At 41.7% G+C, this 27,201-nt stretch overlaps 1 protein-coding gene across 1 annotated transcript in view; it reads right to left on the bottom strand.

Annotated features, from left to right (window-relative positions):
• Positions 1–27,201, bottom strand: part of PKHD1 (polycystic kidney and hepatic disease 1 (autosomal recessive)) — a 259,529-nt gene that overhangs the window by 94,206 nt on the left and 138,122 nt on the right. Inside the window, exons 48-51 of the mRNA XM_010583200.1 lie at positions 17,897–18,074; positions 17,196–17,391; positions 9,049–9,114; positions 7,229–7,348 (exon numbers count right to left, since the gene is read on the bottom strand). Coding sequence (XP_010581502.1) covers positions 7,229–7,348; positions 9,049–9,114; positions 17,196–17,391; positions 17,897–18,074 — 560 coding nt within the window. The remainder of the gene's footprint in view (positions 1–7,228; positions 7,349–9,048; positions 9,115–17,195; positions 17,392–17,896; positions 18,075–27,201) is intronic.

A 27,201-nucleotide genomic window follows, 5' to 3' on the forward strand; every position in this document is an offset into this window, starting at 1 on the left:
GTAACTTTCATTGATCTCATATGCATTTGTTGTGAGAAGAGGTATACAAAACAGGAGAGATTAAGGAACACACATATTTCCCAATGAATTTTCAGAGAGTGGTGAGAATGGGCCACTTGAAACAGTTTTGGTGTGGAACATGGGAGGAGCCATGAAGTGTCTTGGGAAGTGGACCAGCTACTTCACAGTTTTGCTTCTGCCTATAGCCATTAGCAGCTGCTTTGGATGAAGACACAAATGACCATGCAACAGGTAGCACAGGGAAAGTCCTTTACCCCAAAAATGTAATTAGGGGCTGACTCAAACCATTTAGCACAAAGGTTTAAGAATTTTTCCAAGCACTGTTTGTAGGAAACATAATCAAAACCTACATGAAGTACACTCAGAAGTGGACTGAAAAAAATATGAGTAGACTATCTTTAATAATAGCATTTCCTAGTTTTTGATTCTCTGGTTTTGCAGCCCTGAATTTTGACAGCTTCAAGGGAGAGAAAATTTCTGTATGGTCCGGGCTCTGCTTGCAGATTTGTTTGTGTCTTCTACATACATGTTCCTACTTTATCCCTGTAACTCAGTCATCCCACCTCTTCCTTTCCCATTTATTTTTTTTTTCTTCTTTCTCTCTGGACATCAGCAAGGGGCACCCTGAAAGCCCAGGACCTCTGTTCTCAAGGACTGTGCCAAGTACTGCAGCAACCATGGTTACTCTGAACACCTCATCTCAAAAGAAAGTCCCTGCATCCTTGGGCTGAAGCATCTTTCAAGCATGCAAAATTTTCACAGCATTCAGATGTAATAAGTCTCTACAGAGCAAGCATAATCTTTTTTTTTCCCCTAAATCCCATACTGTTAGCACTTGATACATTTTTACAGGCATGAAGAAACTCCTGTCTATAATCTCTTTACAGGACAGGTATAGTCCTATGCCCTGCAGAGCTGGGAAGTGAAGGCACAGTATGTGAGGATATGAAACAGCGAAGAGAATAAGGGGGAAGATGTTGTAAAATGATACCTCTCAGACAGAAGGGGAATCTAGTTTGTGAAATCACAGCTCAAGAATGTGGCAAAAAGCTGCAGTTGACAAAGGCCACAAGTATATTCATCAAACACAGACTGAAACATTTTTACAAGGAAAAGAAGAAGTGCTCCTAGGCATACCATTTATATGTCAAGTTTCAGTCTAGAACAGATATTTTTGCTGAGTTGCACATCTTTCTAAAAAAGGTTTTATAAAGGAAATGCTGAGTGCTCTGTAACTGTAGCATCATGCATGTGAGCCCTGAAACACAGGAGTGAGAAATTCCCCCATTCAGAGATATCTCTGCAAACCTATAGTTTCCTCAGTTTAAAAGAACAACACTCTGGGATGTGATGCTTGGGGTGTGAAGTCCTTGGAGGGTGAAATGTTGCTCTGTAGAAATAACAGAATGCTCCTTTGAGGAAAAAAGTCCTTCCACACTTGAGGAGAAAAGCAAACAGATTCAAAGAAGACTCCCTTATATGGTCCTTACAGAATACACTCATTTATGTAGTAGAGGGAGATGATGACTAAGTGGTTAAAATCATAAACTTTAGGTCACTGAGCTCAAGGGAGTTACCTTCAGAGAAAGACAAACCGAAGTTGTTTTTCTCCCATGAAGACATTCACGTAATGGCAGCAACCACTTTCAGGAAACCATAGTTTGAGCCTGAAAACAGGGCTACGTTTCATTATATATATACTTTCTTCAGACAAAAGCTCACAGGTATGCCACAGTCTTAATGTTCAGACGTACAACATTGAGAAGTCGCTAATGACTCCAGCAATGACACAAAATGCCTTTGATCAACACATCACTATATAAAACACCATAGCATGTCATTGAATGGAAATCAGGCACAACAGAAGAGCTATTATATGAGATACAGTACTCCAGCATTCATCTCTTCAAACAGAAAAAGTTCAAAGAAAATCAAAATCAGAAAATGAATAACAGAGTGAATTCCACCACTGGAAAAAAAAAAAAAGAAAAAAAAAAAGAGAGGAAAAAAAAAGAAGAGAGAAATTGCCAGAGGCTACATGATATCATATCAATACCCTTCAAAACAGCATTCCATTGCCTGGAATTATAACACATTCTCCTTCCACCCAGAGCGTGCTGCATCAGGAGTGTGTCACACTGAAAACCATAAACCAAAGCCCTGAAAATCCAAGGGCTTGAAAAGCTAATGCCACTGCTGGCCGCCAGAATGGCATGACTAAACTATCCAGCTTGTCTTTGAAGGTGGTGTGACCGCTGAAGCCTGATGCATGTGAGAGGTCCTTGTGGGATGGCTGTGGCTCTGCAGGATGAACCTCCAGAGATAAAAGCACAAGTTGTTGCAGCCTGAGCTAAAGATTTCCAGCTGGGGCTGGAAGAGGCTTTTATCCACTACAGAGCCGGACACTGAGGGAACTTGTAACACACCAACACTAGAAGTCACTTTAACATGAGGGACCCACCTCTGTTGCAAGTGAAACTCATCCTTGTACAAAGAAGTCTATGAACTCCTGACGTCCCACCGATGCTTTCAAAACAGGGCAAAAAATGGAATAACATAGTACATGACCCCGATTTCCAAGCCCTCCAAAAAGCACCCTCTAGATGTCAAGCAGACACCAAGCAGTGACACAAAAACTTGGGGTTTAATATGAATATTTTGCTAATAAAGGTGTTTTCTAGCTTTTCAAACTTTCCTGAGTCCAGCCCATGAGGGAGCCCTGGTAATGCAATTTTGCTTATTTTGTTAAATAAGCAAATTGAAGCCTTCATTAGCCAAGTTTAGGCAGTGCCCTAGCTCTTTAGTGAACTCTGGGAATCCACATTCGTTCAGAGATTTCAGCACTGTCAGGCCCAGACCAAAGTCTTCCCCTGCACTTCTTCACGCTAGAAATGAGCACTAAACATCTATTATTTGTTTTTATAAGACTCTAAAACTGGTTTTGGGGGGCTGAAAGGACTTACCCAGTAATGCACAGCATACCAGAAGTAGGTCCATGGCTTGGCTTTCAACCTGAAAATCATTATGGATGGCTCCCAGAGGAAAATTTTAAGTAACTAAAAGACAGTGAAGAGTGAGACACAGCTGCACCTTGCCAGGAGTGTATCGCAAAAACTTATTTTGGTGTGTACAGCAGCACAAAGTTTGTTCTCATGGGGACAAACTCTCACTTTTCTGTGGCCATCTGGAGTCATTCTGAGTTTAGCAGGATATGCACAAACCAGTGGAAATGGGAAGGGAAACATCCATAAAATGCTACAATTAAAGATAAATTTTAAAAATTGTTGATTTCATTTAAGGTTTTGGATCCAAGCAAGGGGTTGACTTTTTTGTAACTGGAAACTCATATACACACACACTTCTGGCAGCAAAACAAAGTATGACAAATGGACAGAAAATTCATCTTGCCTAACTACATTTTAAGTGCCTTCATTTGAGCAACAAATCCAGTGCCCTTATCACACCACCAATGACTATGACTCCAATTTAAGACCCTGCACTCTGTTGACTCCCACTGCCAATAAGTGTTTCAACACCTCCAAGCCAGCAAGAATGAAAAGGGGGAGTAAAAAGTAGAGGGAGGATGATCAGAAAAGGCAGACATGCAACAAAGCAGTTCTGTCTCAAAATAGATTGGGTGACAGACAGCTTGTGTTCGTGTTTATGTTTATGTTCTTGGGCTAAAATTGAAGGAGAATTCCAGAAAAGCACTGGAGAGCAGAATAGTCTCTGCACACCAACTAAACACACATATCTACTCTAGTGATGGGAACTTAGAGATTCTTATCACTGATAGGAAGAAGACAGTCACAGACCATGACTCTGCACCAGTCCTAGCAGGCAGTACATTTTCACTTATCATTTGCCCCTTTCCTTTTCACCCATTAAGTATTTTGTTGTGGTTTTTCTGTTCAGTAAAGCTCCTCTGAAGAGCAGAGACAGTTTTATTATACACTGTGGAGCACCCTGCTCTAAGCAGCTGAACACAGTGATTCAGAACTTGGAGCTCCCAGGGTCTCATCCTGCTGCTCAGGCACGAATTTGCATTCTGGTTTTGCGCAAACTTTATTGTCCTGGCTCCTCAATTCACCATAGGCAGAGGACATTCCTGTCCATGGTAAAACAGAGAACCTGTCTAATAGTCCAACCCTTACCCTGCTGCCTCCCAACCAGTAGGCACCAGTATGCTAAAGAGAATCCCTATACTATACCCTGCAGCACAGTGCAGTCATTCCCCAGTTAAACTGACCAAACCAGAACTGCTCTAAATTTGTGAGACATTAGTTCTGACCCCAAAGGCTGTGCAGTCATGCTGCACAGCGCCAGGCCTGAGCTAATGAGCTTTGCCTCTCAGGAGAGCTAATTAGTTCTGGTATACCAGCATGCTGATGCAGCGGTACTGTTTCCAGTCCTAGAACTAGATCAGTTGGACTGGGCTGCGGGCAGCAACATGCAATGCTTCAGGCACAGCTTAGTCATGAAGGGCCTTGTGGTATGTGACAAAGGCCACGGTCGATATCTCATGTGCCAGCTAAAATAAGTTATTTTATCAAGAGGATTACACTCACCTTTGCAGGAAGCACAGAACAGTTTTATTTATAGGTGAGTTTGCAATGTGCCAAAGGACCATCACAACTGCAGCATCCAGCTTCCACTCTCTTAATCTAATCTAAACAACAGAACTCCAAATCCTTAACCAAACCTTTTTATTTATTTATTTATTTTCTACTTTCTGTTTCTGTGTAAATTATGATTTAGCTCCTGTGACCTCCTGATCACACTCCACATAATTAACTCACTGTGCGCGCAGAGGTCTTAGCTATCAGCGGCACCTTTGTGTCTTTTCATATCTGCATCTGACACGTGATTTTGAAGACTGAAATGATCTGGTCTTTTGCCAATCATGGGCTGATACTGGTGAACTGGTTATAACATGATACACAGGAAATTGAAACGGACGATCTGGTGTTATCTCTGACCTTGTTCTTAAGGACAAAATACGCAACGGCATGCAAAATCCAACCATGGCAAGAGGATCCGAAAGAGAGCAAAGCACATGGGAAATGCCCCACTGTTTAATGCCTCCATAAGAGGTCAGATATAACAGAGGTGAGACAGAAGTAAGAACCTGGGAGCACAGGACAGAAAGGACACTTTCTGTGTCTGAATGGCAAGCAGGCACATGTTCAACATTAAGTACTGGAGTAACGCTGTTGGAGGAGGAAAGCGAGTCCAGCATTTTGGGTGCTGCATTTGGACTTTGGAGATTGAGGGTCAATCCCCTGTTCTGGTACAGCTTCTCACCGGCAAGACCTTTATATGAATGCTAGTGTTACTTATACTGTCAAGGGAAACAAATGTAGACCTTCACATCATGGTTCAGAGGACATACATTAACCGCAAGCTAGGGTCACACCTCAGGTGCTGCTGAACATGCTCTGGAGAAATGAGGTTCAGGCCTCAATTTATGGCACCTGAACTGAGCTGTCTGATGGGATCTAGGTGTCTAAGGTCCCACCATAGCAAATTCATTTATGCATTTAGTACTCTCTGAAATGCTCTTGGATATTTGAGACCTCACACAGGACTGGCAAATATGACATAGGGGACACCCTATGACCATCTAGGGTCTCACCTGGCTAGGCAGGATGCTCCTGGAGTGCTTCAAACAACATTAGATATCTTCATATAAGCAAGTGACTTGAGCTCTGGAGCTCTACATAGTACCATCAGTGAAGAACTCAATTCACATTAGATACCCACATTTGGTCAGCTCAGTAACTCTTCCAGCTCTACTAATTGTGATGACAAGGAACAGGTTAAGATGCCTAAACATATGTGGTTACTGTTACCTTAGATGCACATAGGACACAGGACCTACAGGAGATAAGCAAACCCTGGAGGGACATTTCTTTGCCTTCTCTGGCCTCTAAACTTACACTTAACCACATTTATGCATTATAGCTAGTGAGATGGCAGAACTGAAAAAAAACCCAAAACAAACCCAAAACAAAACACATTGTGCTTGTTTGACAGGAAAGAGAGATATAATCAGAAAATGGAAATTATCTACTCTTCAGTTCAATGTAAGTTCCCCCCAAAAAGTGAAGAAAAGCATTATTTCAAACAATATAGGGGTTTTTCACATTTATCAGAAAACTGAAGATTAAGCTAAATATTCATTGAAGGTTGAACATAATTCTTAATATAACCTAAAATTATATATATTACTTTTGATGACACAGGACAGCAAAGCTCTGACCATGACTGAGGCTCCATGCCCAAATGCCAACACAAAGCAACAGAAACTTCCTTCCAGAAAGACTTCATAAGCCAAAAACAGGTGGAAGAGGAAGACACAGGGAGCAGTGTCATCCCTATTTCCAGAAGTGGAGCTGTGGTACATAGAGAGACTTACCTGGTTTCAAACAAATGAGGAGGAGCCAGCATCAGGTACTAGAGTATGTCAGGCACATATCACACAGTATTCATAGGATCATACAATAATTATGTCTGCAAGGGACCTCAGGACCTCACCTAGTCCAATTTCCTCATCAGAGCAGGGTCAGCTATTAGGTAAAATGGTTATCAGAAGTTTTTTCCTCCAGATATCATTGCAAGTTGCCTAATATATTTGCTAGAGTTCAGAAGGTTGCTCATGCAGTAAGGTTGTAAGCTGAGCTGGGATTTAAATGTAACACAAATCTGAGGTTGAAATACAGGCACAGGCTAAAATGTCTAGGAGGCATCCACAGCAAATGGCATGAGAGATTATCAATGATAGTGGGAATAGCAACAGGAAAATAAAATGGAAGGTAGTACAATTGTGGAAAGGTAAAATATGCTCCCTTAACAAAACACAGAGAGGTGGGTCAAGAGATGAGTTCTTTGTGAGGTGTGATTCTGGGTCTTGCAAATTCTCTGCTCCTGAAATAAAGTCCCTGCACATAGTTAAGCTTGTATATCAGTATGAGTAACTGTGTGTGTCTGTGTATGTGTGTAAACGGAAAAGAATGATTATTCCCTTTCAAAAATCACACTGTTGTACTGTAACTGAGATTTCAATGTGACAAGGAACAATTGTGGTGTCCTGCACACACTAGAAGGGACACTAGTGCCAGGGAGCCTGTGTTGCAACACAAATACATATCTTAATGTCGACAGACCCCAGCACCCCTACAGAAATTAAACATCTTTCCTTCCTTACTAGGTAAGATGATGACGTCTTCCCCAGGGCCTGGGACGCTGCAGTTGGATCCACCCCAGCCTTTCTCCACATCATTCCATGTCTCTGGGTGTGACCATTTCAAGACAGCATCAGAAGGAACTACAAAATAGGACATACAAAGACAGAATTATCATTTTCAGTAGCTGGAAGAATTACCATTTCTTTGATAGTCAAGCATCTGTGGCATTAACATCCTCCTTTTGTCACTGATGAAGCAACACTAACTGCTCTTTCTTATCTTCCATGCTTAAAGGAAGCTGCCTGATGGGAAAAAAAGATCTCTCCCAGGACCATGTTTTCAGAGTTACAGGGCAGGGAGATAGCTGAAAAAACCAGACTCAAATTCTTTGGGACCCATCAAAAGCAAAGCACATCTTGAGGTTTGTCAGACTTAGCTTGTGCCTTGTGAATACACTTCACAAACAACTGCTTATAATATTTTTATTTATGCCATCCAAAGCTCTGAGCACTTTGAATACAAAATTAAGATGAACAAATGAAAATAAAAGCCAGTCACCTGCACTTGGTGGCAAAACCAGATGATCAAAATGGTAACAAACCTTACCAGAAAGCGCCAACTCTTCTCATGCATTTTTTTTCTCCCCCAGTGCTCTAGAAAGGAGATTGAATTCCCAGGGTATGGGAATTTCTATTCTTTCCCAAAGTATGAAAGATTTTAAAAAATGAGTGATCAACTCTCAAAAGCTTGTTAGCCCTCAGAAAAGAAGGAGTCTTCCCATTACAAGGGGTAATTAAGACCTGCCTTGGAAAAGCAGCTTGACTGAGACATGTGGCAACTCCTCCTCGTTCCCCAAAGATTTATTTTTCAGCTCAGTCCAAAAGGAAACTTCTGAGCCTTAGCACCAGGAAAATATTGGGACAAATTAAGTTCACAGAACGTAGGTGCTTAACTTGCACTTGTATTTTAGACAGCTAATGAGCCAGTCTTCATAAATTAATTGCCTAAGTTTGTTCTGCCACCAAGAGAGGAAGAAAAGCCTTCAAGGGGAAATCCTGTACACTGAGTTTAGTAAGCCCTAAACTAACGCAGGCAGGGCCTCCCTCTGGAGGCCTCTACAAGCACCTACCTCTGTCCTCCCACTGTAAAGGAAATTCCAGCATTTTTTTTCTTGAGGCGCGTTTCATTAGGTATTGAAAACACAGGAGCAAGTTCATGTTTAAGTTGGGGGGGCTAGACTCAGCTCAGTAATGTTGTGAACTAGAAAACCCCTCTGTTGCCAGCACAGGGAAACACAGAGAAATTAAACCCAGGTGGAGCTCCTTAAGGCTGGGTCTGTCTTTACAGTACCTGTTTGTTCAGGGGGAAACTCTCCCCAAAAAGGTCTCTAAACCCTATTGCCACATAAATTATTATTGTTGTTAATACGCAGCGAGGCAGCTATGCAACTAAGACCAAACTTTGGAGGTCTCCCTTGTCTCTGGTGTATTTTTCTGTCTGATTCGACACGTAACTGTGCAGTAATGTCACAGTATTACACTAAGATCACTATGGAGCACTAAAATACACTGTAGCCTTACATTCTCCGTGACCTTTCTGATCTGCTATGGTAATTCTTAGCAAAAGTTTATAGTCTTTTATACTGTGGAATCACACATTTATCTTGAGCAATGGTAGATATGGCTCAATGAAATGCTTAAATGAATGCCAAGAACCCCTGTTGGGTTGATAAATGTACAAAATATTGAAGTGAAAAATAGCAATCTATTTCTGAAAAAGTAGTAAAAAAGAAATGGTGTGACTCCCAGACCAAGCCTTTCAGACACAGATTGTCACTCACCTGGGGTAGGTAAAGATACTCTTTCCTTCTCTTTCAGTGTGACCTGAATTAAGTCAGCTCCTGTGACTGAACATAGAGAATTGTAGGGAGTTACAGCAAGGCCTTACAAATTAAAAACAGCAACAAAAAAAATCATAGTAAATCAAGTGCTACCTGTGATTTTCTGACAACATTTTACATTTCTAACAACAACAACAACAAAATTGAGAACACCTATATGTGTTTTCTAAGTATTTTTGTCTTTTTTGTGCTTTGTGAAAGGATTAAACAAACACATTTTAATTTACAGATGCGGAGGGTCTCAAGACAACTCATTAGAAATAGCTAAAAGAAAACATTCAACAATCAGAAATTCTAAGCTGGAACATGAATCTCATTTATCCCACTATAAATCCACAGCAGTTCCACTAACACAAGCGATATTACACCATTGAATGCATAATGTATTAACTGGCTCAAACAGCGAATTACAGCTTTTGTTTTGTAGTTTGGTTTTAATTTTTTTTTTTTCCCCAAATCTGTTATCTGAAAGAGATGCTTTAATTAGTCAGACTTTATAGACTGAAGACAGGGACCCTGTGTTCTCTACTGTGAAAAGAGGTCAGAAGCAATTACCACAGTTGTAACCTTTGTGCCAATATATTGTCAGCAGGAGAAGGGCCAGGATAATGCAAATCACACTAAGAGGAGCAGGAGAAAACTGCTTCAGACCCAGCTAAAAGGCTACCTCCTCTTCATCTCCAGTGGGATATAAAGACACTTCCTTTCAGTCACCAGACTGGAACAACCGTAGGTTAAAATAGAAACACTCTGACAAACATAAATCTCCTCTCCACTGTTCAACCCCTTATGGTGACCCTAAAATGTCATCGGAAGATTTTTGGGGGGGTAGAAGAATTGTATAAATGAAGCCATTGTCAGAACTTTCCTCAGTTGCAGAACATGCCAGGAACTTTCCTACATGTGTATCAATCCACCGATGGGATTTCATGCCATATTGTAATTTACTTATTTTATCTTTAAACAAGTCTCTGTACTTTTAAATTGTGAGAACCATCCTTCCCTACCTCCCTCTTTTTCTCCCAGTGCAACTGAGCAAATTTAAAATAACTGAGGTTCATTAATTTTAAGTGTTCAATAAATTAGTATGAATAATCAAAAAACTTGATTCTTTCTGATAATTACTATTTGATGTCAGTTAAAAGCACTCGATTGAGTTAGCAGCATATGCTCCTATGCCAAATGAGGCTTCCATAATTAAATAGAAACTGATTCCATGAGGTTTTTCTCATGTCTGATTAATTAGTAATCAGGTGGCTCAGCCCTGTTCTTCCGTGACACCTTCTCTCCCAACGGTTGCTGTGATCTGATCCATACATCAGTAAAGCCAATCTGCCCCAAACCATCATGTAGAGCTCAAACTGAACAGCATCATGGCTTTGGGTGGCCACGAGATGAACCTTTGAGGAGGCAGAATGACATGAAGATGCTAATTTAAAGTCTTTGACACAGAGTTCATGTGACTTTTAGGCAATACTCTTCTATGGGTACTTCTATGGTTATGGTGGTCTTCCTTCTCTTTTCACTTATAGCGGGGCAAATCAGGAGCCAAAGGTATTACATCAGCCTTAGGAAAAGTGAGAGAACCAAGCCCTGACACTATCCTTTTTTCGATAAATATATTTTGCCAGGTTTGTTGGGGGTTTTTTTTGCTTAATTTTGCAGACACTGCAGTGCAATTGTCTAATTAAGGATGTTTGTATTGTTCAGAGAAAAGCTGTTCTAATTAAATCCTGAGAGGACATAAAGCTTGATCAATATGCTATATAGAACTCATAAAGGGGTTCAGTCCCCTTACACAGTGAAGAAAGGAACCCTTAAGACTTAACTCAGCACAGTCATGTCCAGAGTCAGGGCAAGGATAAAAGTTTCTCATATTTGAAGTGCCATCCAGCCAGAGAGCATGACAATTCGAACCATCATAAGTCATTTACACCCTCCACGAGTGCAGGAATCCGGGGCTGAATTCTCCACAGCCCTGCAACTTGCACAATTATTTATATCGATGGGGTGTAAAGTGCAATGGTTGTGAATCAGCAGTATTTTGTCCCCATTTCCCACAAATACTCCTAAAAACTGATCAAAACAGGAGACATACAGGCCTTGAGAATAATCAAGACTACAGTGACACAGTTCTTCTGGCTGTTTTGTTTTGCTGCCGAGTATGTTATCATTGTTTCTGTACAGGACAGGAAGAGATATAGGCAATACAGACGAAGGACGTCATTAGTAAACATTGAATTAAGGTGACTCTTCACAAAATGTAGTTATAAGGCTCCAGGGGTTTAGTTGTATAAAACCTTTATAAGGCTCATCAATTTTCTGTCTTATTACAGCTCTTCCTGGATGTTTGGGCTGTGAATCATAAATACAGGCCGTCTCGACTATAGTCTCAGTAACTTTCTTCTGGTTCAGGGCTCCCTGAGTGAGCATGAAGGAGGAGCAACTTGGTCTTTTATCAGCTTTGCAGTGACGGGGAATTTTGCCTGTGGATATTAGGAAGGGCTGAAACTAGGATAAATGGCTCCAATAGCCTGACTTACAAATAACAAGCAACTCCATGCTATTTAACATCCATTGGGCTAACATACATCACATGGAAATCAAAACTTTTAGACAGCAAAATCAACAACACAGTGAGACACACCTCTAGAAACTGGAGAACCTGGGATAGGATGCTATGTCATCCTCTACCAGGATCTGTTGCAGGAGGTACCCAGAAATATGGTATTATGGGGACACTGCAGTGAGGGGAAGAGATTTAAAAAAAATAAAAAAAATTTGGGCTAATGGACACAGATTCTTGCTTATGGCAGATTAATATTTGCAGAGACAGAGGTGAAGGCACGAAATTCCTCCTGCAGAGATCACATAGTCAAAAGACCATCCCTGACAGGATTATAAGGTCACTTCATCATCTTATTTCTGTAACTGGTACATACTTTGGTCTCTCTGCTGCCATGCCAGAAGGACAGGAGCTCCTCTGCCAGGAGAAGGTTGACTTTTCTCTTTGTGTCCGTTACAAAGGGCACCTTTTTGCTAAGAACTGACATTTCATTTCATGGAGGCCACTGAGCAGCCCACATCTGGTCAACTGACCTTCTGCAGCAACTGATACAGGGTGAGTTTTATCTAGCTGAAAGAAAAGACTGCTGTCTGTACAGCCAGTCCTCTGCAACAAATTAACTCCATTCTTTAGGTCTTTCACCTAGGATTCTCCTTTACCCCTGAGCAATAAGGCTGCAGAAAATATCTTTGTTTATTTATTTTCTGTATTTTAGTATTAGAAACAAACATTCTTAAGGGCCTGTTTTTTCTCCAATACAAAGCAATTATAGAAACCCACAGAGTGTAATGGAAGTGAGATCATTCTTTAGGAATTTAGAAAAGACAATAAGGGTAGTCAAATTATTTTTTTTTAAGAACTATGGAAACTGTAAACCTGCTTCTGACACAGCAGTAATACGAGGTTGAGCCTCAGGCCCTCTTAACAACTTACACATGAGCAGCCTGAGCAAAGTCAGCAGGATGACCCGTCTCCATAAAAGTTGTGTCTACTGAAAAATGTATTTGGGGTAAATAAAAAGTTTGATAATCCTTTCAGTGATGTTTTCAATAACGTTTGTGTCCAGCACTTCAATTTTAGAAAAAAGCCGAGAAAAATCTGGAGATTAAGCAAGCCAACACTTTGTTTCATTCCAAAAGAAAATGGTTTAAACATTTCAAAAGTGAACAAAAAGGAAACAACATCTCTCTGGTTTTTAGCCAACTCCAGTATTGCCCAGAGACCTTAACCAAGGAGCAATACCACGCTGTGGCACCATATGCTCGTATTTGTAACAGACTTAAAAAGCTCATAATGTTATTATTGTAATTTACACACGATATTTCTCCTAAAAATATCACAGATGTCCCAGTGTGACGTTGCATTCCACCTCCCTTGTTACAATAAGGGGTTTTTTTGATTCAGCACGGTCACTTCATGTTAGGACCACTCTCCTGAAACATGGTTGAGCCCCAACCCACCAGTGTTTTGGAGACCCACACAGCAATTTCAGGGCCCATCAGTGACCTTTGAGGAACGCTTCTCTCAAGACACGAGGTGCCCCAGAGAAAATCAGGGTGATGCTATGAAGACTAAATAATGTCAAAGCAAAGCTGATGATGTCGAAATGACTGGCATGGGATGCCTCAAGCTTCCTCATCTCCCCTTCACCCAGCATCCAGCAGGGACGTGGGGTTGTCTGTCCTTTAATGCCAATTCCTTTAAAATGGTCTGAAAATACTCTTTTGAAAGGGCCTTATGAGTTGATTAAACAGGGTTTCATGTATGTAGGTAGCAGTGAGTACCTTTGTTAACAGGATCGTTGCATAGGTAGCCCACATAGCAGAAACATTCTCATTACGATTATTTCTTCCCATTCAGCATCCCCTGCGTTGTCCCATGCCCAAGCCTAATTTACAAAACTGCAAGCACGCAAAGCATCAGGGCAACTTAACTCCTTTAATCCCCTCCATACGGTATATTTTCTTGCCTTTTGTGTTAGACAGCCCTTTTTTTCTCCTTCAAAGATAAACAAACAATTGCATGACACCAGGCAATTTTGGATGGAAGGGGCCATGGAGAAAGCCTGAGCCCAACGCAAACTGCTGGCCAAGGTGGCTTCATTCAGCTGCCCGCTTCGTTTGAATAACAATATCTTCTCAGTCATGGGGTTTTCCCTCCCCTTCTCCCCCATTTTCTCCCCCATGCAGGCCTGAGCAAAAGGCTGTGTGAATTCAGGAGCCTGCTTGTGAATGAGCTGGCATCTGATACGTATTTACTGACGTTAATTTTGGATGTAATGCACCCCTGCCACTTCCCCGCAGTTTGCCCTAAAAGGCTTTCTGACGGGCACAAAAGCAGAGGGTCAAAAGTAAGTTGACCCCTGCCAGAATGTACAATTATTGGAAAGAGGCGGTACACCAGCAGCTGTCGAAACCCCACCGGCGCGGCGAAGTGCTTCCAAAAGTCGGAGGATGACTAATACGCTCGAGCTCTCCCCTACGCCCTGCAAGAGCCAACTACTTTCTGCGGGAAGAATTATGGCCCTCCCGAGCAGCTGCAATAATTGTCTTCCCATTGTCCCCCAGCCCTCCCTCCGCCACCCCCTACAAGTGCCCATTGTCGGCACGGAGTCAAGTGATTATATGCTTGGGCTGATGCTGTTTGTGCCCAGCTGCCTGACTGCTGACACACGAGCACCGAGAGGGGGGACCCGCGTCTGCGAGACGGGACTCCGACATACCAGACCTTTTACATAAGTCAAACAGGAACAAATGACTCTTTATCAGTCCCTTCTGCCTTTGAAGTGGCGGCTGCTTATAGGCCCTTACAGCTTTTCCTCCTTAGCCCGAGCAAACATCCTCCTTTTGATATGCTACATGCTCATTATCTCTGCCCCATTTAATGATTTTTGATTGAAGGGTGGCAGCGCAGTTGCCAAGAGGGTAGTTAAAGAGGCTCCACGCAGTCAGGACAACAAGAAAGGCTTTCCTTGTGCAGCAGCCTAAATTTGGAGTTTCTTAACAGTGTGTTCTTGTTCTTAGCAGCAGATAAGGGCTGAGCGTGAAATTCTTAATTAAGCAGTAAATAGAGAGTGGGGTGTCAGCAGATGCAGCCTGTAGCCATGGAGACCAAGTCAGATGAAGGAGGGAGCCGAGACTCCACGCCGGCCCCGGGCTCGGGCATGACTGACAGCTGAAGAATCCGACAAAGCTTGTAAACGGGATTAATTAGTTGGCTAATTATTTCATATAGTTAAATGTAAATAAAAAATAAAAAAACCAGCTTGCAGAGTTAGGCAGGAACATGTTCTGAAGGCCAGACCTTCAAGCGTTGTCCTCTCCAGGTCAGTGGGTGGACTGGTGGGGTTTTAAGGCCAGAAGGGACTATTGTGACAGCCTTCTCTGACCTCCTACAGAGCGTGAATCTCGCCTCATGAGGTTTCTAATAGCTTCTTGTAGAGCTGGAGCATATTTCTCTGAAAAGATGGCCAAGCATCATCTAAGGACCCTGAGTGATGGAAAGTCCACCACATGCCATGAGTCTGCTCTGATGGCTAATTATCCTCACCCTCTCAGCCTGCACAGCAGAGATTAGGGAAGAAAGTAAATGGCATGCCAGAGCTAGGAATCCGCTCGCTTTGTTTCAGACTTTTACCCTACCAACAGCAACAGCTATTAGGTACCCGCCACTGAATTATTGATCTCACTGCTATAAAAGTCCTTCCTGAAAATGTTCACAGTACAAATTATACATGTTAGGCGTTTTCATAAATTTCCCCTCATGTACTTTGGATGATTGTTTCTCTCTGTATTAAAATGAGAAAAAACAGCAAGCTCCTCATATAATAAAAATCAAGATGAAAGGGAGGCAAGAGAAGGGCAAGAAAGTATCTATGATGCAAGAGTGACATATGCCAACCAGATCACTCTGTCCCAGTCTGCCCAAGACTGTCATCTCCTCTATTTTCAACAGTAGTAAGAGGCCAAGATAATAGGTGCCATCCTTCGAGCTTTCCTGTGCTGCCCTATTTAAGAAGTGCAATTCAGGATATGCAAGCTGAAAAACAGTTGACTTTTATATTTGAAAGAACAAATTTACACTGTTAGTAAACTGAAATAATAAAAACATATTTATTCTTTCAGTAGATACCTGGCATGATCTTGGGCGAGGCTTAGACTCAACAGCTAGATTTATACTAGCCAATCTGTATCTATATGATATCTAAACAGGGCCAGGACATGGAACTAAGAGCTGGACTTCAATAATCTACATGGCTATATTGCTGGTGAAGTTCCTGGCACAGCTTTGGCCCAGACCAATGCACTCTCCCAGATGGTGACCATTATGGTTTGGGAGTTGGCACAGGACAGGGATCTTTCCTAATTTGAAGCCTGGGTGCATCCAGCCTCTTTTGAGAGAAAAAATGTTAAGCTATATGGATACAAGCTGTGCAACGGCAGTTGGCCATAGGACCAGAGATGGATGCAAGAAGTGTGACCCTCAGACTGAGGTTAAGGTATAGGCTTTCCCATTTCTCCTCAAATGTGCACTGGATGATTTTCATTGCTGTCAGACTAAGCTCAGTGGATTGCCTGCCCTCATTCCAGCCATGTTTTCCTCTCCACTCTCCCACTGATTGTTCTAGTTGCTCATTCCTAAACAGATCCTACATGAGAAAGCCATTTGCATGTCATCTCATCAGTGCAAATCAAGAGAAATTCATTAAAACTATCGGATTAGATCAGTGACAAAATTTTCTGTTACTGTGAAAATCAGCATCTTTATCTTCCCTGTATGACAGTCATGAAGGATAAGCTATGCTTCTCAAAGGCACTGAAATGTTTTTGTAATTCCTGGTTCTACTATTATTAATAATGACAACAATCATTATCTTGCCTTTTACATGTAGAACTTAGACCCTTATATCATCATTTGCCTGAGAATGAGAATTGTGGAAAATGTCCCAAATTTAAAAGAATAAAGGAAACTTGAATAAATATCAGTAAATGTCTGAAATTCTTAAAAAAAATGACCACCACACTTCATGATCTAGAGTACAAAGCCAACATACTCAAATGTAAAGGTCTGTGACACCTTTGGAAGTTTATAGTCATAGGAAAAATTCTCACCCAGTAATCCTACTGCCTTCAGCGGGCTCAGCCTAGATAGATTGCACATGATTTATTGATGATACATGTGATATGGGACCAACTGACAACAGAGATCATTAGTGGAATTTAATGCCTTTTCCTCTCCAAAACACCAATTCAAATTCTACTGATGTCACATCACCCACTATTCAGGATACATTCCTTTTGTTGATAGATCAGGCATCAGATCAGATAGAGATGGACCTGATGTGCATGCATTTGCCTATTTGATTGATCTTTTTGAAGCACTTCTCACTTATTGAAAGGCCATTGAAAGATGGCCTTGTGTCTAAGGCCTTACATAGTTTGGGGGTTTAAATTAAAAAGATATCAGCTCTGTCACCATTCATGAGCAAAAAGATACATTGCATCCCTCGTATTGCACTTACCCAAATAGGTTAGCTTCCCCAGTCTGCTGTCAAGATACCAGTCACAGCTCCTGTGATGTCTGTATGAAGGCAGCAATTGGAGTGGCTGTCCGGTCCTTGTCCCACAGGACACCACAACTTCAGGATGTGCAGGAAGATCCTTGTGTTCCACCAGCAAGTAATTCCCAGGCATGAAGTTGCTAAATGTCACTGAATACTAGAGAAGAGGGAACCAAAATAAATATGCCTGTGTCTGTGATTAGAGCCCCATGGAGTGCAGTATAAAGGGATAAAGAGGATGGTGCTCCTCACAGGCAACATATTCTTCTACAAAATTTGTATTGGAAGCATGGAAGAGAGATGTAAAATTAAGCAGAAGGTGATGGTAAATGCAGGTGAAATCAGCTCTGCTCATCACCTTTAAAGCAACAATGTCTTCTAAAAACCATGCTTCAGTCTGTCTTAAGGTAGTAAAAATTTTGTTGATTCCTAAGAACCACACTGAACTTTCATCTAAGACATCCAGAATCATCTTCTTGCTCCAAGTTACTACTGAGAGCTTCAGGGACTAGGTTTTCATATCTAAGCCCTGTCTATATATATGTAGAGATTTTCTCAGGGCGCTTAACACTTTTTTCCCTCTCTCTGCTCACCCAGAAAAATGAAAGCATGATTATCAATTCCAAATATAATTTCGAAATTATAAAAAATTCCCATGTTACCTGGAGCTGTTTGCTGGCCAAAGGGTTGTCAAATGTCAACGCGTAAGTCTCTTTATCCAAGAGGAGAACCATCCAGCCATACAGGTTTGATAAAGTATCAGGGACATAATTGACTGTGGTTGTCTTATTCCTACTGTCAGTCACAGTTAAATTATAGGGAATGTCTGGAGCCTCTTTTCTGGAGGAAAAAAATATAATCACTTTTTTTCACTGAACTCTTTCATTTTGCAACCTATACAGTTCTGGTTTTATTTGAATTACAGTAGTATATGCTGGTACTCTCTGAGAATGTGACTTCATTTGTGTAGTTCTTTACAAGCACAGTAAGAAATGATCTCTGCCTGAAGTGCCATAAAAAGAGAAAGAGAGAAAGAGACACAAAGGGTGGAAGAATAAAGGCACAGAGGAGCAAAGCTTGTGCCAAAGTAGAGCAATGGCAACAGCCAGGCTGCCAAATACTGCACCACCAGACTCAGGAGCCTCAGCTTCAGCTTTTACGATCTTTGTCTTCATGAAATTTGAGGTTTCTGCCTACTCACTCTCATTTGAGCTGTCAAAATTTTCATCGAGCCTGAAGGTGCAAAAATCCTGCATAATTCAGAAAGCTGCTCTGCACCCAGGTCAGAAAGCAGTATGAAGCTGGGGCTGCTGCAAACTGATGAAAGCCTTCACAAAATGGGTGGACTTTTAGTACAGCAGTTCTTCTGAGCATCCAAATGAGCATCCTCAAACCCCTTTTCACTAGAGCTTTGCACTCCTAATTTCTGTCCAATCTAGGCAGAGAAAAACAACTCACTGAACAGATCAACAGCAGTAATGATATCATAAGTGGGCATAAACTCTTTAGATTTAAGGCCTCTGGAGACCTTTCTCTACTAAAAATAGGAAATAGCACAGTGAAGCTGGGATGGGTATAACCACCCACCTTGACTTCCTCTTCAGGGGCAGGCTTTGTCTTTTTCCTGCACGAAGACTGTTTTCAAATTATGCTAAACTGATCTTGATTATTTGGGTGTCTGGGCAGAATAACCTCTTACTGCTGTGATTACCGGTTTCCCCAAGATAGAAGGCAAAATTGCATTTTGATATCAAAAATCGGGAAGAATAAATCCTAGCCTAAGAACCTTCTCCCTGTCCTCTTAGTGCACAGACTGCCTAAGCTTGTCTGAGAATTTGATGCATCTCATTCTGGCACTCTTCTCAGTAGCAACTGGCAAAGATTATTCCTTACTCTGAGCATGATCCCAGCTGGCTTGCAAAGGGATTGGCGCAGGGTTATCTATGCCAATAAAGATCCAGGAGGAGCTCTGATGGAAGTATCCAAAATTCTAGCAAGAGCCTTACCCCATCGTCACCAGCATCTCCTATCCCTGGCCCTGCCACCACTAGACATGCTTATAAGAAAATTGGGGTTGCAGCTGCACAATTGCAACTCACAAGTTTTTTCCTGCTTCTTGCATTCTTCACATTATACATGGGGAAATGCTAGGGATACACGTCCCAGGACTGCAGATCTAACTGTCAGCTGAGGAGAAGCCTTACTGGCTTGCCAACGTACCCTGGGGCCGTGATTCTGCCATAAAGATGAATGCAGCAGATTTATACATGAATCAAGTGCTGCTGCAAGATCAAGGCAAGTTGGCAGTTTCACCTTTAGTCCACTTTTAGTCAGTTTTGGCATTTGAGCTGACACTAAGCCTAAAAAACACCTCTTTTAAGCATATCTAAAATGGTATTTCTAAATATTGGAGTATTACCCTACAACTAGATTTCTCAGCATATTACCCAACCCTCCATACTGGATAAGGCTTGCTTACTCAAGATAGATAGTAATAAAACTCATGTCATCCTGCAATTTGCCTGTTTGTATTTGCAGTTTTTGGTTGTTTTTCCCCTTGCTGCTTTGTAGACAATACATAATTACAATAGCACTCATCTTGGAGGAGGGTTGCCTGCAGATTTTTTTCTCTTCTAAAATCAGTTCTGGGGTTTTTTTTATTATTCTGGTGGCTGTCACTTTGGCAAAGGACTTTCTGGTTACCCAGAAACATTCAGCTGAGAAACAGCAATGGGAAACAGAAGTGTGAATCAGCAAAGAATCACTCAACTGGAAGATATTGGCAGACCAATGAAACTGACTGGAAGGAGTTTATAAGGCTTAAACAGCTTTCGTACTACTAATAAACCTCCTCTTATAGGCATTAACTGGACCAGGATATTAGGCTGCTAATTAAGCAAGTAAATGACAACAAGCACATTATTGCCAAGTTATCAGCACCTGCACAGGTACACAGGAAAACATTTCTAGCAGCAGAAGCACACCACACATAATGTGGTGCAACATTAAACTCTCCTGCAAGTCAGAAATTGCCTTATGGAGTTACAAAGGTGCACAGTACCACAGAAAGCGACAGAGACTCAGTGCAACATAAATCCACGTGGTTTTGCTCTTTACTCATTTTACCCTTCATCACTGGAAAAGTCTGATGAGACAGTTTGACTTCTCAGAGACTTCTCCCTGGAACCTTCAAGAAGTTTTAAAGACAGAGAAGAAAGCTTGGAATGGGCAATCCTGCTGGGATACAGGGAGGAATACACATCATCTGTTTGATTTGTCAGAAAGTCGGGTGGCAATTTCACACTAGCCATGTAGATTCACTGGCTAGTGAATGTGAATGTGAATTCACTAGCTAGTGAATTAAATGTGAATGCAACTCTGTTGGACACCAATCTTGCCAAGAGGTTTTAAAGGCACCCCAAATAAATATCTTAAACTAGACAGCTAAGTTCCAGGCAGCTACAGTTAAGTGAAATACATCTTTCCCAGTATTACTACTTATAACAGATAAGTCCTCTCTCCCTGGACTTCAAAGCTAGGATAGACTTTTGCCTGATTCAGACACTACCAACTTTCTTTTTCAGTCAATTTTTCTGTCTTTGGGATAGAGAGACAGGCAGATTTCACTGGAGAATCTTTGCTTTGAAAATGCCATTTTTTTATACCGGAAACCTTTCTGAGGAAGAAGGCTTTGCATTCTTTCATACTGTGATAGTCTGGATTCCCTGACCTTCAACTGGAAGTTTGTTCATGACCCAGGAAGGAAAGGGAGCAGGAGAGATCTTATGGCCTGAAGTCTCTGGGGTTTTCTTGACCTCGAATGCTGTGTCCTTGCCTTTTACATACCTTGCTCAACGTGTTGCCACCCACAAACACGTACCCTACTCCTGGTAGAGTGGCAGCACACCAAAACAAAAATATGGGGAGCCTGAAAAACTGTGCAGCTCTGCATAGAAGTTAACTGCTACAAGACAACAATGAGCCTGAGACTACATTCCCCTTGAAAGGATGTCAGTGTGCTTTTTTTTCACCTATATGCCAAATAGACACCAAAATGGAAGTACCTTACTAATGGAATTGCCAGCCACAATTAGCACCATTTCCATTTGCCCTAAATAGCCAGCAATTTCAATGTGCCCTAAATAGCCACCAATCTACCTCTCCTTAATGTTAATGAAGCAGAGTAGCTCGCACACACACAAGTATTTCTAATTCAGAGGATCCAAGGGAGCCTGCACGCATCATTAACATGGAGAGCTTCATTATCAGAGGAAAGAGCCTTCCCCTGAACTTCCCCTGGCTTTATTTGAAAGAAACTAGGAGGCAATGGTCTTAATGCAAAATTAACCCTCACTTTAAACTGCTGGAAGCCTTTACAAAGTGTAAGGGGAAAAAAAAGGATGACTCATTGAAAAGGCTGTATTTTTATATTGAAGCAGGTTTCAATTAAGGAGCAATTTGCTTTAGAAATATGGCAGGATTACTGGATAGGACTTTACAGCCTGAGCCACAATTTACCAATTGTGATTGTATAAACTGTTATGTAATTTAGCTCAAGTGCATTGTGCAGAACTGCTCAACATAGATGGGCCACAAAGGATTTGTTAAACCAATCAACAACATCAAGTAGAACAAATATTAACTCTCCTGTTTATGTTTACCATTAACTTACTTATCCTAAGGGTCCATATCTTTGTGTATGAAGGCAGACGCTGTGTTTAGCTCTAAATGCTTTCTGTTTGATACGTTTGTGTAATAATCCATTATGATCATCCCTCTCCAAAACAGGAAACAATATAGCATTGAACTTCAAATGGGACACCAAATGTTTATATCCACAGTCCAATTTATTGCTGGCCAAATGGAGGCTAATTCCAAATTATGACCATACCGAACATTTTACAGGTTTGATGCTGGGCCCAAAACCAGTTCATTTTATTTTAATTGCCAAGAATTAAGAATTTGCAGCTGTTTTAAGTAAATGTGTGTATCTTTGTTGAGAGACCAAAGGCATGATTCAAATCTGCCTTATATAATGAACCCTTACCATTAGCTAGTTTTTGCATGTATGGGTCTTTTAAAAAATAACTAGATCTTTGTCCCTAATCCTGAGTGACCACTATGAGACAGGCCTTCTGAATTTGAAGTAAAAAAAGAATTGAGATGATCTCCCAGGAGCAGAGAGGGTTGTGACTGACGAGCTAAGATGGCTTCATTTAAAGTAGCTTTTGAGTTTGCTACCCCTGGCTTCTCTTCCTAAATCAGTTCCCCAGCTCCTATAGTTTACAGGCTGATATTTTAAGGAAAATGAAAATCAGATACAAATTCTGAGCTGGAAAGTGGCTGGTAAGCAAGCACTCCAAACATCTCTGTAGTGTAAGCATAGCAAAGATCTGCAGAAGACCACTTTGTCACTCCATTTATCCCATGTCAGGCAGAGCTCTAGAGCATCCAAAGTGGATCTGAAAATCTGGACGCAGGTACTCTAGGCAAGGTTTTACTGCACCTCCATTGCCCACTGGCAGTCCTCTACAAATTAACACAATTTTAGGGCTAATAATACATTGGTTATGACAGTAAGTCCCAGCTGGCATATCTGGCTTGCATCTCTCCAGCCCTCAAGAAGCACCCAACTGGATTGTCAGGTTTTTCCTTACAAGGAAGGAAAGCGTAGGGCTAGCAAATGCTGCCTCAATGCTAAACATATCTACCTGCACCCAGAAAAATCCCAGACAACGGTCGAGCTGAGGCAGTAGGCCTGGAGAAATATCTTCTCTTGCATACTCATAAGCCTGTTCAGGATCTGGCTTTGCTGCCAATATTCCAGGCTGCAGGGTAAATGGAAAGGGGTCCTACACCTGGAACCAAATTTCTCTTGGCTGCTTTGGTGAGATGTCTCAGATGCCAGAAATACAGAGCAGTAAGAGCTGAACCTCTGAAGTTTAGCTGATGTCTTAGTTAACCGAACAGTCAATAGCCAATGATTTAATATTTGCCTTCCACGTTATGCCACGGGAGCCCCGAGAGGGCTGGGTTATGAGGCCAAGTGAGTGTGTAAAGCTGCCCCGTGTGTGAATACAGTTAAGTACACAGGGGGGGATACAGGACCAGAGAGCAACTGAGCATGTCCACATTGAGAGAAGTGTGACTGTAAGGGTGTTTCACAGCAGGTGGGTGTTCATCTGAAGGCACCACAGTAAGTAAATACCAAAGGAAAAGCAAAACTAGAGTAACCATTTGAACTCTCTTCAAGACTCAAAGACACGGAGGTAGGGGGTATGCTATTCTTTTCACACTAACCCATCAGCAGCGGCTGGGTTTGCAGCAACTGAATGTGTGCACTACAGGAGAGGATATTAGACCAGATTTAAGAATTAAGGCTATAAAGAAGAAAGTTAATCTTTTCCTCTGCAGCAGACTAGAGAAGAGGGAAGCAATAAAAGGTTTGAAACTACAAGACTGGTGCTGAGCAAGTCCCAGGTTTCCTCAGTGAGAAGGGGAAAGCAAATGAAAGGAACAAGAGGCAAACTTCCTTCTGGTGCGCGCAGCCGCAAAGTGTTTGGAGTCCCCTTTGCCGCAAGGTGCTGCCTGGCTGCCGATTATTCTAATGCTCTCCTCTTGTAAAAATTATGCATAATGTGAAGAAACTTTTAAAGTCACTTAATCATGTTATGACAATTTTTTAATGAAAATTTGTTTTAATATTAATAGAGACTCATATTTTCATGATAATATGGGTAGTGGTGGCATTTGGAGCAGCCGTATCTAGCCTGCAGCCATGCTGTGCTGTGCCATGGCATAAGCTGTTCTTCAGACTACTCAATAACTTTCTCACATATAAATTTATAAAGACTTTTATAAGCTTCAATTACATTTTTAAAAGACATAAAAACCCTCTTTAAAGGGTGCTTAAGTGACACATTAGTTTAACTTTCAACTGGACTTTGTGAAGAAGGCTTTTGTGACAGAAATGCAAGCTTCGAAATGGATCCCCATTGCCCTGGAAGTTGTTGGATGAAGCAATTCAGGACAGAGAGTCAAGAAATGCTCAAGATACTTGTTTTCTTTAAAAAAAAAAGCTTCTAGAGTTTGTCTGTAACAAAAACTTTTTTTTTTTTTTCAAACATATGATTTAGGGAAAAAAAGTGCCCATACACTACGTGCATTCTTGTAAATTAAACAGCACAAAGATAAAGAGTCAGTTGCCCACATAGTAACTTAAATAATTGAAATGATCCCAGACGTGCTTTTAGTTTGCACCAACCAGCCCTATCCCAGACAGCTCCCAGGAAGGGGATCTCTCCTAAAAGGCAGCATTGATGCAACTTCCTTGCTGATTTGGAGGCTAAGAAGGTTAATAACATGGCCACAGCCAAGCCTTCCCAGTTGCCCACTGGGTCAGGGAATGAGCTTGAGGCTGCTGGGACAGAGGTTGCCATACTAGGACTGCCCTCTCAAAATCCATTACTTGCCTCAGCCTTTAAGATTATTGGAGCTGGAGTCCATCCCTGAAACTCAGGGGAAGCAAAAAACGCACTGTCTCAAGCCCCTCGCGCTTTTTATTGAGGAGCACAGAGAATGCACCACTCTAGACTAGGAGAACACACAGGAGATGAGACTGGTTTACTGCTATTGCCTGAAACCTTCTTGTATAGTGTGACTTCATACCAAAATGAGGATGCTCTTGTGCTATCGCTTTGGCCTGATGATCAGCAAATGTGGGTTCAGTGCTTAAAGCTTGGGCTCAGAGGCTTGTAATCTGCTTTTCACTCTGGTTTTGATAGCACCCCTGCTTTACTGGCTACAGGCCTTACCACGAGTGGTAAGCACAACTAGCAAATTGCAGATCTGACAGGTCAAATACTCCAGGGTCTCGTAGAGCACAACAGAAAAGATTTCTTCCGGAGCGATTTTTAATTCTTTGCTCATCAGAAACTAAAGAAAGCCAAGCAACAGTACTTTCATCTTTTTACTGAGATTAGATGAATCCAAAAGACTGCACTGTTAGGAAATCTTTCCTGTCACCCACCTATCTTTATTCTCTCTGCTCAACCTCTGCCAATTGCTCCTAGTCATGTTTTGTTGTATTAATCCTAAACTATGCCCTTTTTATTGCAAACACTCTTCAAATACATCTGGACAAAATTCACCCTTTCTTCTTCCTCCACCCCCTCATCCTCTGGTCATGCTGTGGATATTTTATTAACTGAATTTCATTCTTCATCCCCTCTGGCTCCTCATCCCCTCCTGTTCCTCTACCAGGTCCCTTTTGGAGAGCTGTCTGTGTGACTGAAGCCTCCCTGACTCACCGCATTTACTTGGCTGCATCCTGACACTCTTTCAACTTAACATGATGGTGATTTGGCTGGTAGGAGCTACTCAGGAGAGAGGATCTGGAAGCAGAGAGGATGCTCCCAGTCTCTCGGGTTACTCTGTTAAGTACATAGTCCTCAAGAGGACAGGCTAACAGCTGGCTTCTGCTACTCGGACTGCCAGGTGTCTTTGATGTATGTTGACTCCCAGCTCATGCAGATGAATAATAAAGAAAGGAAAGAAAGGGGACTTGCTTGAAATAAAAGGTTGATTGAGAAGTGCCCAATCATTGGTATGGCTAATCTAAAACTCTTAATTAATTTACTGGTAAGACAAAGTTTAGATCAAGGCTCAAACATTTCCAGAGTTCAACAGCAATGCTGCAGATGAGGTCCCATTTGTACTTGCTCCTTAACCACCTTTTGAGGCAAAGAGGAACAAGGTGTATTGCATACATTAGCTGTCACGAATTATTAACATTTATGTTGTGAAAGTATCCAAAAGGACTCATCACACTACAGGCAATGCTGTGAGATGCTCTATCCACCCACACAGCATCGATCCAAAGAGCTCTAGTCCATAGAATCAAAGTAAACACAGGTTAGAAAGGGAAGTGATGTGCCTAAGACCTCACGGTTAACTGGTCCAGAAAGACATCTAGCACAGTTGTATTTTGTCTTCTACCCAGTTCCCTTTTTGTTAACTCAGAATGATTCCCAACTCTTAATTTATTGCAGACTTTTGTTTTCATTATGAGAAACAGTAATCACATGCAAAGCCTGCAGGTAGCTGAAAAGTCTTACAGTTTTCCCCTTCAGTGGAACATGTGATTAGTTTTTCCTCCTATTTGGGAAAGGGTTTTTTTTCCTCCTTCTTCTAAAACATGAATTATAAGACAGATGTGAATTATTAATAGCCCTCTGACAGACCACTTCAGGATTTCTGCCTGTGTACTACTAACCTGAAACAGCAAAAAATGGATAATGGTTCAGGCTTGTACTTCAAAAAGAAAGCAAAATGTTGAGCTGGGTACTGGGAAGGGAAGATGAGCATGGGAGGAAAAGCAGGACTGTTGTTTAGATCACCAAAAGCCTTTTCCACTCCCTTTCTTTTTATGCCAGGAATTCGCAAGTGTCCTCCCTGCATAGTAGAAGCGGTGGCAGTACTTTGCTGAACAGTATTTCTCCACTGGATGTCTTTAGCTGCCAGCTGCTCAAAGGCAGGAACAAGTCCAGACTGCAGAGGCACGTGTAGCAACAGAAGTGAGCTGGGACAGCACTTGGGAGCTGTATGACCATTAAAGCTGATGGGAAAGACCTGGCTGTATACCAGGACTGGGTTATTACAAAGGTGGGCTGTGAAGCAGTGACAGTAGGAGGCTGAACTCTCCAAACCCATTTTCTATCCCTCTAGAAATTAAAAAAAAAAAAAAAAAAAAAAAAGTGGCAGTCTGTTGCAAACTTACAGTAGACATGATTTACTGGGAGTGTGAAGAGCTACCAGCAAGGAGGACATGTACCCTATATCATAAGACATGGTTATACCCACACAGATAGACAGATCTTCTCCAACAAGACCATGTCTCATCCACTCATAGAGTGTGTAAGCACTCAGACACAGACCAGTGGCTACACCTCTTCTGATAAGCTAACTG

The sequence above is a fragment of the Haliaeetus leucocephalus genome, unplaced genomic scaffold (genome assembly GCF_000737465.1).
Source record: "Haliaeetus leucocephalus isolate CR32 unplaced genomic scaffold, Haliaeetus_leucocephalus-4.0 Scaffold871, whole genome shotgun sequence".
NCBI classification, from domain to species: domain Eukaryota; kingdom Metazoa; phylum Chordata; class Aves; order Accipitriformes; family Accipitridae; genus Haliaeetus; species Haliaeetus leucocephalus.